The sequence below is a fragment of the Salvelinus namaycush genome, chromosome 1, assembly GCF_016432855.1.
Source record: "Salvelinus namaycush isolate Seneca chromosome 1, SaNama_1.0, whole genome shotgun sequence".
NCBI classification, from domain to species: Eukaryota; Metazoa; Chordata; class Actinopteri; order Salmoniformes; family Salmonidae; genus Salvelinus; species Salvelinus namaycush.
Genome location: NC_052307.1, coordinates 37,312,562 through 37,330,949, shown reverse-complemented (window position 1 = coordinate 37,330,949; position 18,388 = coordinate 37,312,562). Strand labels below are relative to the sequence as shown.

Here is an 18,388-nt window from a genome sequence, read left to right as displayed (position 1 = left end):
CGTGGAGGCAGGAGGAGACAACCGGGCTGCTAATTGTTTTTTGGGCTGAAAAGCTCAATGTCAAAAGTCTTCTAAATAAGTATGGAGTTTTTTTTTTAACTAACGTTGACGACTTCCGCTTATTATTATTATAAGATGGTTAAGCGTTTGTTTTAGTAAATTGGGAATTGACAGCCATTGGGCCTAATAGTTACACATTCAATTCCACCTCCAACAGTCCTCTGCATACTACAATTACACTTAATTCTTGCTAAGTAGAAATGTGTTCAGACGTCTGCAAATTGTTAGCCTGAGTGCCAGTCTATGCTATCATGCCAAAAATACCTGTCACTCATTGTCATACCAAAATTGAGCACGTTTTAGTTGAAACGTGCACTTTGACTGTAGAGTGCAAGAGCACAAACAGATCTGGGACCAGGCTAGCAGATCTGGGCCCCTCGTTTTAAACAATTGTGCTTCACTAGAAACATGTTTTAAAGATGGGATGCATGTAGGAAGGGGTGGAGTGAAGAAGGTGTGATGATGGATACTGGAGTATTTGAGTGGATGGAGGGATGAGGGGAGGTTGGAGGGGTGGATAGAAGTATAGGATAGTGTGTGATAGCATCATTGATTCAACACTTACAACAGAAGAGTGAATAACAGCACATGATCGCCACTTTCTATAAGGAATAAATGACTCATAATTGTGTCATCATGAGTCTTTGTTACTCAACAACGCTATGTCTGGCAATGTAGGGTAAAGGTCATTATCATTTACTACCACCGGGTGGCGCCTTCTGCACAGTTTTGTAGAGCTCTGCTACCCGATTCGAGCCTGACAGCCCTGACATATGAAGGGTTAGGGCCTGGTAGGGCCAGTTTATTTCATCAATAACTGGGCTACAGGCAGGGCTCGGGTATCACTAAATTGATCGCTAACGTTTTGTAGTTGAGCCATTTGCTTGTGCTTTGCTGTATAGTACAGTGATATCTGACTAAGATCATAACATGGTGTCAGACGTACTTAAACCTCGTCAAATATAAAACAGGAGAGATTATTTCACAGAAAATAAGAATGTTCCTTGAGTTTTGTCAGAGTTTTGGGTGACGAAAAGTAGCTGATAGCTAACTGCTGTCTCTGCAGAGCAGCCCACGCAGAGCCTGTTGCTATGGAAACTCACAGACTCAGCGCAGCCATGAGCAGAGTGCATGCAGAGTGAGTTGTGCGCAGGGAGCGAGTGACAGACAGATCGGAGCAGCTTATGGATATACTAATGGAGGAAGTTATTTCTGATTTAGAGCGTCGGGCAGGGCAGGGCCGGGCCTTAAATTTGGCAGAAGCAATCCGGCCTTGGTAGGGTAGGCCCTTAACGTCGCGGGCATGGGTAAGGCTTCAAATTCATGCCTGTGTAGGGCTCAACCATTTTAGCCATCCTTTAACTAAGGGGCAACACTGTTTTAAATGATGCCTGCTTATTTAGAACTATTGTAGGCCTATATCAGATCTAGTAATAGTCACTGTATTATAGTTTCACAATCGTATGTATTATCTAACTTTCTATTGTTAGTCCTAGTAGTCCTAGTAGAGTGAAGTACCTATAGGATTGGCCATGAATTGTATTCCAATTTCAGTGCTCAGTAGTCTAGGCCAGCGCTAATAGTTCATGAGATGGCCTATCAAGTCGTTATTCATAGGCGACTCTGACAGATGAGTAAAAAGGGAGTGTGGATAGCAGACAAATAGTTTATAACTGTTAAAGAGCTAGTATGTTGAATCTTTCAACGAGCTATCAGACGTATCAATCAAACAATTCATCAGAATGATAAAAGAGTGAAAGGGCCAGCCTGTGCCACTCTTAATCCCTGTTTATACCTGGTTCTAACATGCATCCTTTGTCCTGATCTTGTTCGCATTCTGATTTTGCCCACATGTCCAGACAGGTTTGGACAATTAAAAGACACATTGTGTTCTGATTGTGATCAGATCTTCCTGACCACCTTCGGAGGTAGTTCGGCATTGTGTCTGGATACCTTACAAGTGAAGACGGATCTGGACAGTGAAACCATTTAAATAATCATTTTCCGCCTTCTAAAATCATTGACGGGTGACACAATTGACTTACGGCATCAATAGGTGTCTTAAAATAAATAAATAAATATTATTTTGTAAGAATAGCTGTCAAATAATTTGCATACAGGGAGGGTCCAGGATGTGGACACAGTGTACAGATAAGAGACACATTTTAGTACCATGTGTACATATTTCTGAAAATGTGGGCACAATCAGAATGTGGACAAGATAAGAACAAAGGAAGCATGTTTAGAACCAGGTAAGAACGAGGCTTTAGTGAGCACGTGCATCTGTCCGCAGCTGTTGCAGTAGCTGTTGCAGTTACACACACACCCTAACTCCTCCCCGGCCCCACTCTCACCCGGCCCCACTCTCATCCTGAAAGAACAGGAGGCAGGTGGGGCACGCGCCATTATTCTGACAGCGGCTGTTGTCTTGGCGATAAATCGCCACGCGCCAAGACGGGCAATTATGTTCTTGCGCCTCAGATGCAAAACACTGGCGTGTGCCGCGTGCAAGCTGTTCTCTTCCGCTTGTCATTTCTCCGTAAAAAAAAAACAACAAAAAAACGTCTTTCACTTGGCTGCTCAGATACGTATTGGAACCAATAACAACTTTGGGAAAATAGATAAGGCACATATTTTATGTTTAACGTTGCTGCAAGTAGCCCAGATACCAAAATCCTTACAACTTTTGGTATTGGTGCAATTGCAAACCAATAAGGAATTATTACCTATCAATACTAAACAGCCCTAAAGAAACGAATTATGCATAACCTCCATTTTGTTTTATAAGAGACAATAAAATGTAGGCTTCACATGTCCAGTGAGTGCATGTCAATTTGAATACCGTAACTGAACAAAGAGTACAGGTTGGGAGCTTTATTCAGTTCCGCAAGTTTTATTCGTTTCAAGCCTGTGTCCCATAGCCTCTTTTCTGTGAGGTGTTTTCAAATTGATATAAAAGGGGACATTTCTGTTTTGCACAGTGCTGATGTTGGATGTTGGCAGCGAGCCAAGGCAAAAGTCAATGAAGGTGGGGGGATTTCTTGTAATATTGTAATCCTGCCCCACGTGGGGTTGTCAACAAGCGCAACTGTAACACACAGGGACATTTGGCTCCGCACATACCCAAAGCCAATCACGACAGTCAGCAGGGGAAAACCACGCCTCTTGCCGAGAAACTCCGCTGACCTGCTATATAACAACAGCAACGCTGCAAGAGCCCAGAATAACGCAAGAGCTGCCGGTGAATTGTCAGCCTGTATCTATCTATCATTTATTGAACAAGCCCGATATACACTTGGATTACTATCATGACTCTGGAAATGGAAGAGATCCGTGGACAGGAGAGCGCACTCGACACCACCGATAGGTAAATAGCCTACACATTTTACAAACGAATGCTAACCTACTGCAGTCTGAACCTTTTGTTACTGTGTTACTATGTAATGACAGTGTGCAGAGATTAATAATATATGTTTTTCTCTTCAGAGTGCAAATTGCAGGCACAGCCCTGGAGGAGCTGTTGATGTCTGCAAAGAAGCAGGACTATCTTACGGTGGGAGTCTACGAGTCTGCCAAAGTTATGAATGTGTAAGTACACTCCTAATGGTTTTTGTCATGCACTAAGTATTCATGCTCCGATGTATGGCGTAGCGTACAATTACAGAATAGGACCCGCTTCTAAACTGCCTCTCATGTTTATTTCAACAGTGACGCAGACAATGTGGCATTCTGCGTTCTGGCGACAGACGAGGAGTACGAATGCGACATCGCGCTCCAGATCCACTTCACCCTCATCCAGGCTTTCTGCTTCGATAACGACATCAACGTGGTGCGCGTTAACGATATCGAGCGCCTGGCTGACCTCGTGGGCACGGACGAAACCGGGGAACCCAAGGACGCACATTGCATTCTTGTCACGGTACGTCCTGGTCTACAGGCTTGATCACGAGTCATCCAGTCAGCATGTTTGACCCATAGTTCTTGCTGATAATGGTCGCCCTGAGCGCTGTCAAAGCAATAAGCATGTCACTCATTCAATCTAACTCTATATTATATAGAGTAGCTGTCTATCTGATGTGATTGTCATGATTCTAATCCTTGCTCCCTCTCTCCTCCTCACAGAGCCCTGGTGCTGAGTCGTGGAAAGACCCTGCTTTGGACAAACTGCATCTGTTCTGTGAGGAGAGCCGCAGTGTGTATGACTGGGTTCCCACCATCACCCTCCCTGAACGCTGAACAACTACACCCTCTGCATGCTTCATTTGATGATGATGAAGATGACGAAGAAAGCATCAAATAAATCGGAAACCCCAGGGTTTGAAGCCTGCCTGTCTATTGGAATATAAGGCTGTGGCTGTAACCAAGGACCCAGTGCAGTGTGGGAAGGCAGTGTGGTTCTGGATTACTCATGTGGACTGGCTCAGGTGTATGTGGACTGGGCCCATGTCATGTCATGAAATCTCAGATCAGGATAGGGACTTGAACTGGAATGGACTCTGCAGTACACAGAGACAGGTCATGACCCTATAGCTGCCCTGGCTAAGGTCAAGCGTTAGGGATGAACTGAGGAGATGGTCAGAGAAAGAGAGCGGAGGGAGGAGAAGAGATGGACTTGTGAAAATGTGAAACATGGCTGGATGTAAGGTGGTTTTCTTGTTGCAGAAAGAGATGTGGAAGAAGGTGGACTTCAGAAGGTTCTCAGAAGAGAAAGGAAAATATTGGACTTCATTTTTTAAGTTTTACAAAGACACTGGGGAATGCTCGGATTGAAACTCAGAGACAATAACTTTCTTAAAATGATGCAAGCTGTTCTTATAGCCTACCACTGAATGAACTTGGCAAACATCAATTCGTTGGACTATGAATTGTATTGATTATTTTACTGTCATTCTGTTTGTTATGAAACTGTAAACACATTTTACACAATTTCTTAATAAATGCTTTAAACTTTACCCAAGTTCTATGCTGTGATTTGAAGAAAAAAATATTGTTCTGTGCAGCCATCTCCAGTGATGAGCAGTTTGCACTCACTTGTCCCTGTCTCTGATGGAGTGGAATCTGATAGGGTGAACCTGCTGCAGAGTGGCATCTGATTGGACAGAGATAGGTGAGGCAGGAAGTGTGGCACAATGAACCCCAGGCTGCAGCAGAGAGGGTGAGAAGGAGAGGGGGTTGTGGGGGGGGGGGGGGGGGGGGGGGTTGACGGGGAGAGTAAGAACAACTGGGTGACAGGTAGGAGGTAGTTGCAACACTAGCGGTTCAGAAACAAGCTTTTTCAGGCAGGCAAGCAGTGACCTTCCCTCACCCATACACCAGCTGCTTACTGCAACAGCTTGCACAACCGCCTGAGCCAGGAACCAGGGCTGGGGGGCCAGAGACGGGGGCGGGCTGGAGAAGAGGGGCTAGGAGCCTGTGCCTTAGAGGGCTCTCTTTGTCTCCAGAGCATGGCTTCTGCACTGTCAGTGGGGGGGCTGGTGGTGTGTGTGTGTGACCGGGGAAGTGTGCTAACTGGATTTTCTTAATAAATCATGAAGTACAGTTGCACACATTTTGTTTCACTGAAGGGGATTGCATGCTGTTAGGAAATAGCAATGCACACTTGCACATCCTGAGTGACAGATTTCCGAGATGCTATAGCTCTTGCACACAAACACTATTGTAAAACATTACACAAACCAAGGAAAGATTCAAACTTCTTCGAAAGGAAAAGTGAGCACAGCTATGAGTAATTACCATGTGTATGCATGTGGTCTTTCCAGTAACACATGCATACACACACGCCTTGACATGGTCTTGAAAGTCCGGGCTGTGGGCTGTGGGCTGTTGGTTGGAAAGGGGCTCAGGCAGTCAGAGGAAAGGTGGATGTGGTGTGGCCCTAAGCTGACACTAAACACGTCCACATCAAAGAGTCCGAGTTAAGGGGAACACACACACACACTCTTCCTGTAAACACTCATCATGCTAAACTGAGTTGAGATTAATAGAAGTCTAGTCAATAGGAATTCCCCCTATCCATTAGTCACTGAAGGCACTGCAATCCCTCCAATGTGTAGGAGTATTACCTGTACATTTACACTGCATTGTCTAGAGCAATTTACAGAAAGTGCATTCAGTTAAGGGGGTGAAACAACTATAGCACAACATTTCTTTGCTAGACTGAAAAGACAATATGTTTTGCAGTCAAAAATGATTTATGTTCATCTAAATAATCATGCTGTGTAAACCAATGACTGAAAGACATTCCATAAAGACATTCCAATGACTGAAAGACATTCCATAAAGACATTCCAATGACTGAAAGACAGTCCATAAAACAGAGAAGTGTCTTAATTTGTTCATGTAAGCAGAATCTGACTATATTGCTGATGCTGGTTGTGTCTTGCTGTGCAGGTCCCTATCTGATAAAAAACACTCTCCCTTGAAATAGTCTTGGCAACAAATTGCTCCCCAAAATGTGTTCTATCAAGACTACTTCCAGTGAATGTAGGGTTTTTCCTTCTTTCTTTTGCACTTGCCCTGAAGCCAATAATTCCTAAAGCCAAAAGTCTAGCACACCAGTCCTTGACTTTAGTCAACTTGTCTGAACTTTTAACACCATATAGAAATACGCAAAAATAGCAGTTCCTTGACTGCTCACACTTGACCCATTTCTTTAAAAAACGAAAAGCACTATTTCAGTCATGCCCCAGATCAAATAAATCTCATATCTTGGAGAAATATAAATGTTGAATTTCTCCTTGTATGTTAGTTAAACATTGCCTCGGTCAGTAGCATTTAATTGGTTATTGTTGGATAGCTCCTTGCCCTAGTTTACATGGGGCCCTATACAATTGACTTTAACCCCCTAGAGTCGATTGACGCACCGGTGATGCACCATAACAACAACAACAAAAAACGATCAAAATCTGTCAGCTAGAGATATCAGCTTTTTTTTAGCATTGGATGCATCTCAATCCATCACTTCCGCCAGTGTTGCACTTCTGCATCTGTGGTGAAAGGTGGCAGAGCTAGAGCGGTGTTTGTCAGACCGTAAGACATCCCGAAAATCGCTATTCTCACGAAAACTTCTGTAGCGTCCTAACGGTTTGGCTTACAAGCTATTAATGACTACTCCATGGAAAGGGGAGAGTCCTGTTTTGCTCTACGACCCCCACAAAGGAGACTTGTCTTAAATCGGTACAGTCGATGTACCAACTTCTGTTTGGTAGCATCCGAATCATTTGGGCTACAAACTATTATGACCACTCTATGGAAAGGAGAGACTCCCGTTTTGCTCTACGACCCTCACAAAGGAGACTTGTCTGAAGTCGGTACCATCGATGTGCCAACTTCTGTTTGGAGTATCCGAATCAACTTGGCTACAAACTAATGGGACTCCACTGTGGAAAGGGGAGATTCTCACAAACACGATGGTGTTTGCTCTATTTTGCTCCCACAAGTGTCACGGGACACGTTTCTTTGGGCTTTAGTAGTAATGGCCAAAATCAATATTCTGTCAAATAATTTTTTAAAGATATTTTTGTGATACCTAAAGGGGTCCTAAAATTCTAAATCAAATACCTAAACAATCCATAGCATGACTATCTTAAAACAATTCCATGTTTGTCTATGGCCCCTCCCCTAACGTTTTAGACTCTAAAGAATATGCAATGTCAGATCCTAGGTCAATAAGCTACCTTCCTCGGAAATGAGATTGTATCTCAACAAGACTAACCTAAACCAATGAGAAATGAAGACAAAGGATCAATGCTACTGGATGTGTGGAGAAACTGCATGGAGTCTCTCTACACGAGTCGACCCAGTTTAACTTTGTACCCAGAACAAAAACAACGTGTCTGTTTACCCTCTCTTTACAGGTGCACCATGGGGCCAGTGTGAAGAGGGAAGAAGGTTCTTCTGGTTTGAATATAGAGCTCCAGCTGGAAAACAGAAAGACATGCTGTGTTAGTGGTTTACTAACAGGTTCACCTCCTCGTGTTGCTTGCTGTTCTCTTCCACTCTAAGCTCCCTGCAGCAACAGACCTCGTCAGAAGCCTGTTTATACCTACTCCTAAAGTCCTTTGTCCTGATCTTGTCCACATTCTGACTGTTCCCACATTTCTAGGCATGTGTAGATGATTAAAAGACACATTGTGATCTGATTGTGATCAGATCTTCCTGACCACCTCTGGAGGTAGTCAGAAACGCATTGTGTCTGGATATCTTACAAGTGTAGACAGATCTGGACAGTGAAACCATTTAAATCATCATTATCTAAAGGTCTAAAGTCATTGACAGGAGACGCCATTGACTTGTGGCATCAACATGTCTTAAAATAAATAAATATTATTTTGAAAGAATATCTGTTAAATCATTTGCAGGGAGGGACCAGGATATCTGGTGACAATGCGGACACAGTGTACGGATAAGAGACACATTTTACTACCATGTGTAAATGCAATGGCTACAACGTGGGCACGATCAGAATGTGGATAAGATCAAGATAAAGGACACATGTTAGCAACAGGTAAAAACAAGGCTTAAGAGAGACATACTGACTGTCTATGCTGAGATCTGTGCTCAGATAGATGAAGAGGGAAAATGAAAGTGTGAACCAGAGAGAGAGAGAGAGAGTAAACCGGAGATGGAGAGTTTATCAGTTAGACGGCTAGCCCAGACACTGTTCTCCCTCCGCGTGTGGAAGCCTATCCTCAATTTCACCAGTCCCAATTCATAAAAGTTCATTCTGTATGCTTTGGACATATAACATGTTCCAGTTTAGCATTCAGAACAATCCCAAACCATTGCACACAACATGGGCCAACTGTAATACAGATATGTATGCCGGGTTAAGGTAGAGGATCAGCACCAGTTTTTCCCATGTGTGCTTCAGCCAACTTCACTGGCTGCTGTTGTCATGCTATTCATGTGAGATCAGTTAGACTAAAGTACACAGAGATCTGGGAGCAGGCAGGCACGCAGACAGGCAGGCTAGAGGAACAGAGAGTTTCCCACTCCCTGCTCCTCCTTCCTGACACTAACCACAAACAGACAGATGACACCAAGCCAGCCAGCGTGCCTCCAACTGTCCCCTGTCCCCTAGTTTAATGCCATGAGCTCATGCTCCATGCCGGCTGAGGCTGGTTATGTGCTGCTAATCTAAGCATGTGTCTCTAACTGGAGTGAAGCTGCTTTACTCTGGCGCTTCTGCTTACTGACAGATCACTCATATACGGGCTCTGGCCCGCCACACTGCTCCTCGTTTTGGATAAAGGAATAATGATTTCCTGGTGTCACTGTTAACATGGTGGAGAGTTTGCTTCAGTGTCACTCTCTGGCTCTGGGGATAAGTAGAGGTCGAGGTGGATGGACACAGCACACCTGGGTTGGGTGAGGTCAGGAACAGGTAGGGATGAGTTCACCTTCACTGAAACTCTTTGTAGACTGACTGACTGTAGTTACCTCAGTGCCCTGTGATCAGCCACAGTTAAACAGCTGTCTCTGACCTGAAGGGAGGATGACCAAGATGAACAGTCACTTATTCACTTGACCATTAGTTAACAGCCTCACTGTGGCCCCTGGGTAGGATGACACATACTCTAGGTCTTGTATGAGGTCACGGCTTTTGGTCTAGTGTTCATTAGTGGTCACCAACGGCGGTTCTGCAGTATTTTCTCCCAGCCCTGCAATAACGTACCTGATTTGCTAAGCAATCAGTGTGCCTTAGGCTACCTGAAAAACCACATTTGACTGTAGGCCTATTGTCATGCTAATTTGGTTTAAATATGTTCCTTCTCAACTTGATGAAAATCCTCAACGGGGATTTATTTAACATTGCATAGTCATTGCATCAGGGGTTTCTTCATATGGTAATCACGTTTTGAATGGATGAAATGTGTGATTTGTTTTGTGAATAAACGCCTAGTCCCTATTTCCATGAAAATACACTGTTTTGTAGACATACTGTATGTTTTGTCGTTGTACACCCCTTCCTTTAAGAACACCGACCAAAGTTTATGTCAAACAATAACGTTTGTGGGGTATCAAATACAAAAAAATACCAAACAGGCAAACTAATGTGGGACTGCAAACGGTGAGATGCACCAAGAATGCACACAGCATAACAACCTCAAACAACCTCACAAGCAACTAGTAAGACTAGACGTATCACATTTCAGGTTTGGTTTTATTCATAGTGCATTTTACTCACGCAATTGTAAAAATCTTAAACACATAAAACAAAAAAACAGAATGGTTTGAAACACAATCAAATGTGAAACATTGAAAAGTGACATTTCATTAACTGAACCCAATCTACTTTATGCAGGGTCTTAGTACATTAAGAAGCTGTCAAGCCAAAGACATTCCCCTCCTGTTGATCAAATTAGGCTGAGGGTCCAGGCCTGTCCCCTTACGTAAGCTGACATGAGATCAGTGTTAATGAGAAAGTGCTCCTTAAATAGCCTAGGGAGGCCAAGCAGCCAAGTCACAGCCATGCCTGGCCTGCACCTCCTGGTATAGACACACAGCTTGGCAGCGGAAGTATGGCGAGGGGAGGGAAAACTGAGCAAAGATATACATATAGTTTGAGATTAAGGATGTGTGCAATGTTTGAACATGGAGTGGGATGGTGCAAACATGTAGTGGGAGCAAGCAGTTCTGGTTTTAAAGGAGAAAGTGCTTTCTTTTCCCTCCATCCTCCAACTCTCCCCACATGCCATCCATATTTGCCAGTTTATCGTGGATGCCAGTCTTGCACTGGCGGGGAAACGCTAAGTATTTCCCCAGATATGGGGTGCAGTGCAGCCTCAACACTCAGAATGAAGCCTCACACATTACTGACATAGTTCAGCCTAGCCCATCAGGAACACGTCTCTAGGCCATGCCAGGAATCCCCAGGCCCCAGACGTAGGTTCTGGGGAGCAATGCCATATATTTAGTTTTTTTTTTGTTGTTTATTAGGATCCCCATTAGCTACTGCTAAAGTAGCAGCTACTCTTCCTGGGGTCCACACAAAACATAAAACATAACATGATACATAACATTAATGGACAAGTACATCACAGAATTACATACATTTAAAACAAGAACACATGCTTTCATACGTTTATGACTTCATGATCATGTGATTCATAGATGCTACTGAATGCCAGTACAACACACGAAAACAAAAATGCTATTGTAACGGTTGACCCATAAATGGGCTCATCCACATGCTGTAGGAGACAGCTGCCCTGCAGTTGCAGTCTGTTGCTTCATTTGCATATTTGTTTGATGACAGTTCTGGTGCCTGGGTATTCAGACTTACAGGCAGATTGGCTGGTTTACAATTTGGTGGGATGGATGGATGGATGGAAGAAAGGATAGACAGAAGGAGAGAGAGGGGCGAGGGAAAGGAGAGAGAGAGATGGAGTGAGAGAGAGAGACATGAGAGATGCCTGTTTAGAAGGTGTAAATACAAGTGTTTTGATGGGAAGGGCTGTGTCAGGCTAAAGGATCTATTTGGAGACTATCTGAAAAGGCAATGCGGACTCTTATAACCCCCCACCCCCTCCAAACACACACACACACACACACACACACACACACACACACACACACACACACACACACACACACACACACACACACACACACACACACACACACACACACACACACACACACACACACACACACACGCAGAAGTAACTCTGTCGTAATAAGTTGCTCCTTAGATACGATGAGATTATCCATTAGATAGTATCAAAGGAAGCCGGTAATGCTATTATCGGTAAAGAGCCCCACTGTTTTCCAGATTCCCCATGTGGTTCTCAATCTGCATCTGTTGGTGCTAACTCAATATCTGGGATCAGGCTAGATCTGGGGTAAGAGTTCTGTGAGGGTAAGGTAGTCACGGCAGGCATGTTGTTTTGGCTGGTGAGTAACACAAAAACAGAATGGCCAGAACACTTAAGAGTAAACAGCATGACTAGAGTACTCTCTCTTTCTCAATCTCTCCCTCCCCCTCTCTCTGTCTCTGTCTCTCTCTCTCTCTTCTTCAGTAGCCCCTCCAACCATGTTAATGAGAAACCCAGAAGGACGTTGAGTGAACAGAGAGAGAGAGAGAGAGAGAGAGGAGAGAGAGAAAGAGAGAGGCCTTGTTTGTGTTCAGGTCACTGTGTATCCAAGGTCAGGGTTATTAGGGGAATGATGATGCACTGGCTCCTTACACAAACACAACTTATTTCCCCTCGAAAGTGTGATGAGAATGTAAAAACATGCAAGATAGACGGATATAATACTGGGCCATAACATGTTGTTACGTAGGATAGGGAATGTCATTTAGAAGGGTATGATCTTCAGAATACGCTGAAACCATGCCCCCTGAACCATGTCTACATTACTTACTGTTGTAAAGTCACCGTCATCTTATCTACAGGTCCATGAACTTTCAGAACAGTCCGCGGACTAACTCACAGTACTGTGAGAGGACAAGCAAACAGCAGCTGTGTTCATACTCACACACTCTCCATCCCTAGGGAGAACAATGCACTACCGTTATCACCACTACCACGTGCACAGTGACGGTCAACAATAACAATAAACGTAGCATTTTCTCCCATGCCTGACTGAATAACAAAGTGTTTTGAGTCTGCATGAAGACGTATGTGAAACATTTAGAATTCCATCCATTATCACTCAAAGGATGAACTGAGGATAACATTTGCATTTTGCTTATAGCGTGAAGTAAGGTTTTTGAAGGAACTGATGCAATTGTCCCCTCTTGGTTGCACATGGGCTTTTTCCATAGCAACACGTCCCATTTGCCCTACTAACACACCAAGGGGTCCCTAGCAACAGTGCTTCATCTCTCTCTCTCTCTCTCTCTCTCTCTCTCTCTCTCTCTCTCTCTCTCTCTCTCTCTCTCTCTCTCTCTCTCTCTCTCTCTCTCTCTCTCTCTCTCTCTCTCTCTCTCTCTCTCTCTCTCTCTCTCTCTCTCTCTCTCTCTCTCTCTCTCTCTCTCTCTCTCTCTCTCTCTCTCTCTCTCTCTCTCTCTCTCTCTCATGCCTTCAGATATCAGAAAGTTCAAGCAAAACAAGCCCAGTGTTTATGGGTGCTCTGCCATTAATGAAAAACAAAAATAATCTCTTTTTGTTTTGGTGGTGTTACTTAATCTGTAGGGATGGAGGGAAGAGCACAGTGAAATATAGAGAGGGGGTGGGGCCCTCTGCTAGGGGCTGGGGTGGCAGCGGCCAATCAGATCACAAGCTCAAACAGGGATTGCTGCTGTTGGTAACAGAGAGGTGATTGGCTGACGCTGGTCTTGCACAATTGGATAGGTGTCCCAGAGCATGTAGGTATTTTGAGCACTGTTATGATTGTGTTGATCTAGTCCACTGGTGTTTAATAACCTTGTAATTATTTTTTTCTCTTACACTGTCTCTCTCTCTCTCTCTGTGTGTTTTTATCTCTCGCAGAGGAGGATGTGACGGTAAAGTGAAGATTTGATTTCTAAAGCTTTGTCCGCGTGTGTGTGAGTGTTCATGTGGGAAAGAGTGTGTGGGTGTTTGTGTGCATCTCCCGCTACTGACTTATGACCACGATGTACTTTTCGTCCCTCTGCAGCACAAGGTCATGTGGCATGGGGCCTCCCTCTAAACTCTCTTATTCATATCTCCATTTCCCCATCTCTGTTCTGCATGGATGGGACGGATTCATATCGGATCAACATGTTATTGGACTATTGGAGCCTCTGGAGAGCTCTGTTTTCCAAGCATGAGATGTCCAGCAGGAAACCATCATAATCTCACTGATCCTACAGTAGATCAATCCTCGAGGTCAACCCAGGTGTGAGCAACACTCCGTTGACCCCTCAAAGACAGTGCCCGACACATGCACTGTTTGTTGACATGTTTACGTACCGTTCCTTCCTCAAAGGGGCGGAGCTTCACCCGGCATTCCGATGTTGCTTTGGAGACAGGGCTCTGACAGCGGCCAATGGGCAGAGAGGATTATAATGAGTGCGTGTGAATCAAACGGCGCTATCAAACAGCATGTTGACAGAAGGTGATTTTTAAAAAATCTGCTCACTCAAGGAAGAATGCACAGCGGGGAATAAGAACGAGAATCAAACAAACAAAAGCTGCTAAGCCAATTAAATACCATAGTCATAATCTGGACATCAGGGGTTAGGTAGTGAGTGAGTGTGTGTTTTAATACAACTGTTACTGTTACTGAATGTGGCAACTCAGTTGTCTTTGGTTCTGATTTCATCTTGGCATCAAGGGTGAGCTAGGTTGTGTGTGTGTGTGTGTGTGGCTGTGTGTGTGTGTGGCTGTGTGTGGCTGTGTGTGTGTTTGTGTCTCACAAAAGTGTTTGTGTCTCACAAAAGTGTTTGTCACTCTCCTTACAAAGTTGTCGTTTTTTTTCTAAGTATATCAATGTTGTTGTTGGTATCGTCTCAGTGTCTGGTTACTTACTTACAGTTGAAGTCGGAAGTTTACATACACCTTAGCCAAATACATTTAAACTCAGTTTTTCACAATTCCTGATATTTAATCCTAGTAAAACTGTCTTAGGTCAGTTAGGATCACCACTTTATTTTAAGAATGTGAAATGTCAGAATAAGAGTAGAGAGAAGGATTTATTTCAGCTTTTATTTCTTTCATCACATTCCCAGTGGGTCAGAAGTTTACTTACACTCAATTAGTATTTGGTAGCATTGCCTTTAAATTGTTTAACTTGGGTCAAACGTTTCGGGTAGCCTTCCACAATCTCCCCACAATAAGTTGGGTGAATTTTGGCCCATTCCTCCTGACAGAGCTGGTGTAACTGAGTCAGGTTTGTAGGCCTCCTTGTTCGCACACACTTTTTCAGTTCTGCCCACGCATTTTGAGGGTTGAGGTCAGGGCTTTGTGATGGCCACTCCAATACCTTGACTTTGTTGTCCAAAAGTCATTTTGCCACAACTTTGTAAGTATGCTTGGGGTCATTGTCCATTTGGAAGACCCATTTGCGACCAAGCTTTAAATTCCTGACTGATGTCTTGAGATGTTGCCTCAATATATCCACATAATTTTCCTGCCTCATGATGCCATCTATTTTGTGAAGTGCACCAGTCCCTCCTGCAGCAAAGAACCCCCACAACATGATGCTGCCACCCCCGTGCTTCACGGTTGGGATGGTGTTCTTCGGCTTGCAAGCCTCCCCCTTTTTCCTCCAAACATAACGATGGTCATTATGGCCAAACAGTTCTATTTTTGTTTCATCAGACCAGTGGACATTTCTCCAAAAAGTACGATCTTTGTCCCCATGTGCAGTTGCAAACCATAGTCTGTTTTTTTTATGGCGGTTTTGGAGCAGTGGCTTCTTCCTTGCTGAGCGGCCTTTCAGGTTATGTTGATATAGGACTCGTTTTACTGTGGATATAGATACTTTTGTACCTGTTTCCTCCAGCATCTTCACAAAGTCCTTTGCTATTGTTCTGGGATTGATTTGGACTTTTCACACCAAAGTACGTTCATCTCTAGGAGACAGAATACGTCTCCTTCCTGAGCAGTGTGACGGCTGCGTGGTCCCATGGTGTTTATACTTGGGTACTATTGTTTGTACAGATGAACGTGGTACCTTCAGGCGTTTGGAAATTGCTCCCAAGGATGAACCAGACTTGTGGAGGTCTACAATTTTCTTTCTGAGGTCTTGGCTGATTTATTTTGATTTTCCCATGATGTCAAGCAAAGAGGCAGTGAGTTTGAAGGTAGGCCTTGAAATACATCCACAGGTACACCTCCAATTGACTCAAATTATGTCAATTAGCCTATCAGAAGCTTGTAAAGCCATGACATCATTTTCTGGAATTTTCCAAGCTGTTTAAAGGCACAGTCAACTTAGTGTATGTAAACTTCTGACCCACTGGAATTGTGATACAGTGCATTATAAGTGAAATAACCTGTCTGTAAACAATTGTTGGAAAAATGACTTGTGTCATGCACAAAGTAGATGTCCTAACCGACTTGCCAAAACTATAGTTTGTTAACAACAAATTTGTGGAGTGGTTGAAAAACGAGTTTTAATGACTCCAACCTAAGTGTATGTAAACTTCCGACTTCAACTGTACACCTGTCCTCGTTAACTGTCCTCGCTAACTGTCCTCGCTAACTGTCCTCGCTAACTGTCCTCGCTAACTGTCTTCGCTAACTGCCTGCATATTGCCTGTTTATCACATGAGTAAAGCCTTCATATTTATTCTGCAATAAAATAAGAGGATACTATGCAGTGTTAAACCCCGTTATTCAAACAGGCAGCAACACTTCCTTACGGGCAGAGTGGATTATTAATCTGACACATGGTAATCAAACAGGATGTTATTATCTGCTCTGATTACACTAAGATTAAAAAGACTTGGGATCACCCAGACAAAGGATGATCTACAACTGAGGCTTTCATGTGTGGAGATTTTCTTTGACGTCGGAGCTAATTCATGATTACCTATCAATCCAATTAAGTTTTATAACTTTCATCATGATGCCTTTGTGTCTGTGGTTTGTGTCTGCTGTTTGCTTCTTTTGGCAGTTGTCTTGGTTGTTTAAAAAAAAAAATATTTCTTTCCCTTTTGAAGGGTAACAGGTTTAAACATGCAGTGTGTGTGTGTACAAAGACCTTTGTGTGTGTGTGTGTGTGACAAGAGAGCCCTGTGCATTCAGCTGTGTAGGATGCAGCTGCAGATGCAGTTTGAGAGTGTGTGTTTGTGTGTGTCTGCATGGTGCCTTTTGTGTTTCTCCAAATGTTGCTGTCGACAGCGATGCTGGTTGTGTGTGTTCTCTCTCTAAGCACCACTCTATGCTATCTTGTGATCCACCTAAAACTTTTACTCAAAGTGTGCCTGACAGACAGAGACAGACAGAGACGAAGAGCGGAGGGAGGAGAGGAAAAGGAGGGCAGTAGTCATCGAATAAGTAATCGAAGTTTACAGCCTGGCTTGGCTCTTTGTCCTCTGATAGTTCGTGAAACAAAGAAGTAACCACAGCCAACCACTGGCTGAGTGACTCCTGGGCTACTTAGTCTACCCAGCAACCACACTCCATCTGCTGCACAACACAAAGGAACAGAGAAAAGGACTGCGTGTGTGTGTGTGTGTGCGTGTGTATGTGTGTCTGTGTGTCTGTGCATGTGTGTGTATAGATGGGCGGTGTGTTTGATGGGGGTTGTGTGTGGGTATACGGGGATAACGTATATGGTGGGTGTTCTTGTGTGCGTGCGCGCTCATGTGGGTGAGCTGAATGGATAATCGCAGCACAAGGCAACTTTCATTGAGGTCCAACAGGGAAGCACAAGGAGTCTGCTTGTTGCCCGAAGGTCCTCAGTGGGCGACCTAATTGACCAGGGTCTCTCTCGCCTTCTCTCTTGCCTTCTCTCTCGCTCTCTTTCTCTCTCTCTCTCTTTCTATCTTTCTCTCTGTATAAAAGGAAGCTTTAATCCCTATAAATTAGAGGGTGTCTTTTGCTTTACTAAAGGAGTTGTGGGCAGCCTGGCTGGTTTATGTGTGTATGTATGCATCTGTATGTGTTGTGTGTGTGTGATTGTGAAAGGTGCTTGCATGCGTCTCTCTCTCTTTCACCTCATTTTGTGGGCAGTGTGCACATAGCCTGTCTTTTCTTGAGAGCCAGGTCTGCCTACGACGGCCTTTCTCAATAGCAAGGCTATGCTCACTGAGTCTGTACATAGTCAAAGCTTTCATTAATTTTGGGTCAATCCCAGTGGTCAGGTATTCTTCCACTGTGTACACTCTGTTTAGGGACAAATAGTATTCTAGTTTGCTCTGTTTTTTTGTTAATTATTTCCGATATGTCAAGTAATTATCTTTTTGTTTTCTCATGATTTGGTTGGGTCTAATTATGTTGCTATCCATGGGCTCTGGGGAGGTCTGTTTGTGTTTGTGAACAGAGCCCCAGCACCATCTTGCTTAGGGGACTCTTCTCCAGGTTCATCTCTCTATAGGTGATGACTTGTGCCCTTCAGTCATGGAGGGTACCTACCACATGGCTCACTCTAACAGACGCTTGACTCCCCACCAACCCCCTGACACACTCACTGCATATCCATTCTGCAACACCCTCACCCCGACCCAATGAAACCTCTCTCCCTCCATCTCCCTCCATCTTGTGTACCACACCTCCTGAACACCCTGTCCCATTCATGGTCCATGACTGACTGTCTTATGTAAGTGTGCTAGATCTGGGTGTCTGTCTCCGACTGGAATGTGTGTGTGTGTGTGTCTGTCTGTGTGTGTGTGTGTGTCTTTGTGTGTGAGTGTGTAGTCTGTCTGCAGCTTGGGGCAGCCATCCCCAATGTCTCCATTCAGCTTAGC

General features: G+C 44.0%; 1 protein-coding gene and 1 long non-coding RNA gene across 2 annotated transcripts; both read left to right on the top strand.

Moving 5' to 3' along the window:
• The first annotated feature begins 3,269 nt into the window (after positions 1-3,269).
• LOC120042825 (growth arrest and DNA damage-inducible protein GADD45 gamma-like) lies at positions 3,270-5,012 on the top strand. Its single transcript, XM_038987651.1, has 4 exons — positions 3,270-3,427; positions 3,547-3,648; positions 3,769-3,979; positions 4,183-5,012. Exons 1-4 carry the CDS (start codon positions 3,369-3,371, stop codon positions 4,294-4,296), a joined length of 486 nt encoding a protein of 161 aa, XP_038843579.1. The 5' UTR covers positions 3,270-3,368; the 3' UTR covers positions 4,297-5,012.
• An 8,319-nt stretch (positions 5,013-13,331) lies between these two features.
• On the top strand, positions 13,332-14,526 carry LOC120055129. Its single transcript, XR_005477666.1, has 3 exons — positions 13,332-13,375; positions 13,500-13,513; positions 13,648-14,526. It is a non-coding gene; the product is annotated as an uncharacterized LOC120055129 (long non-coding RNA).
• Positions 14,527-18,388: the final 3,862 nt, after the last annotated feature.

Excerpts from the sequence above, each read along its gene's own strand:
- LOC120042825 (XM_038987651.1), top strand. The coding sequence starts at position 3,369 with ATGACTCTGGAAATGGAAGAGATCCGTGGACAGGAGAGCGCACTCGAC. Across the intron at positions 3,649-3,768 it reads TCTGCCAAAGTTATGAATGT|TGACGCAGACAATGTGGCAT; the intron begins GTAAGTACACTC and ends TTATTTCAACAG. Across the intron at positions 3,980-4,182 it reads CACATTGCATTCTTGTCACG|AGCCCTGGTGCTGAGTCGTG; the intron begins GTACGTCCTGGT and ends TCCTCCTCACAG.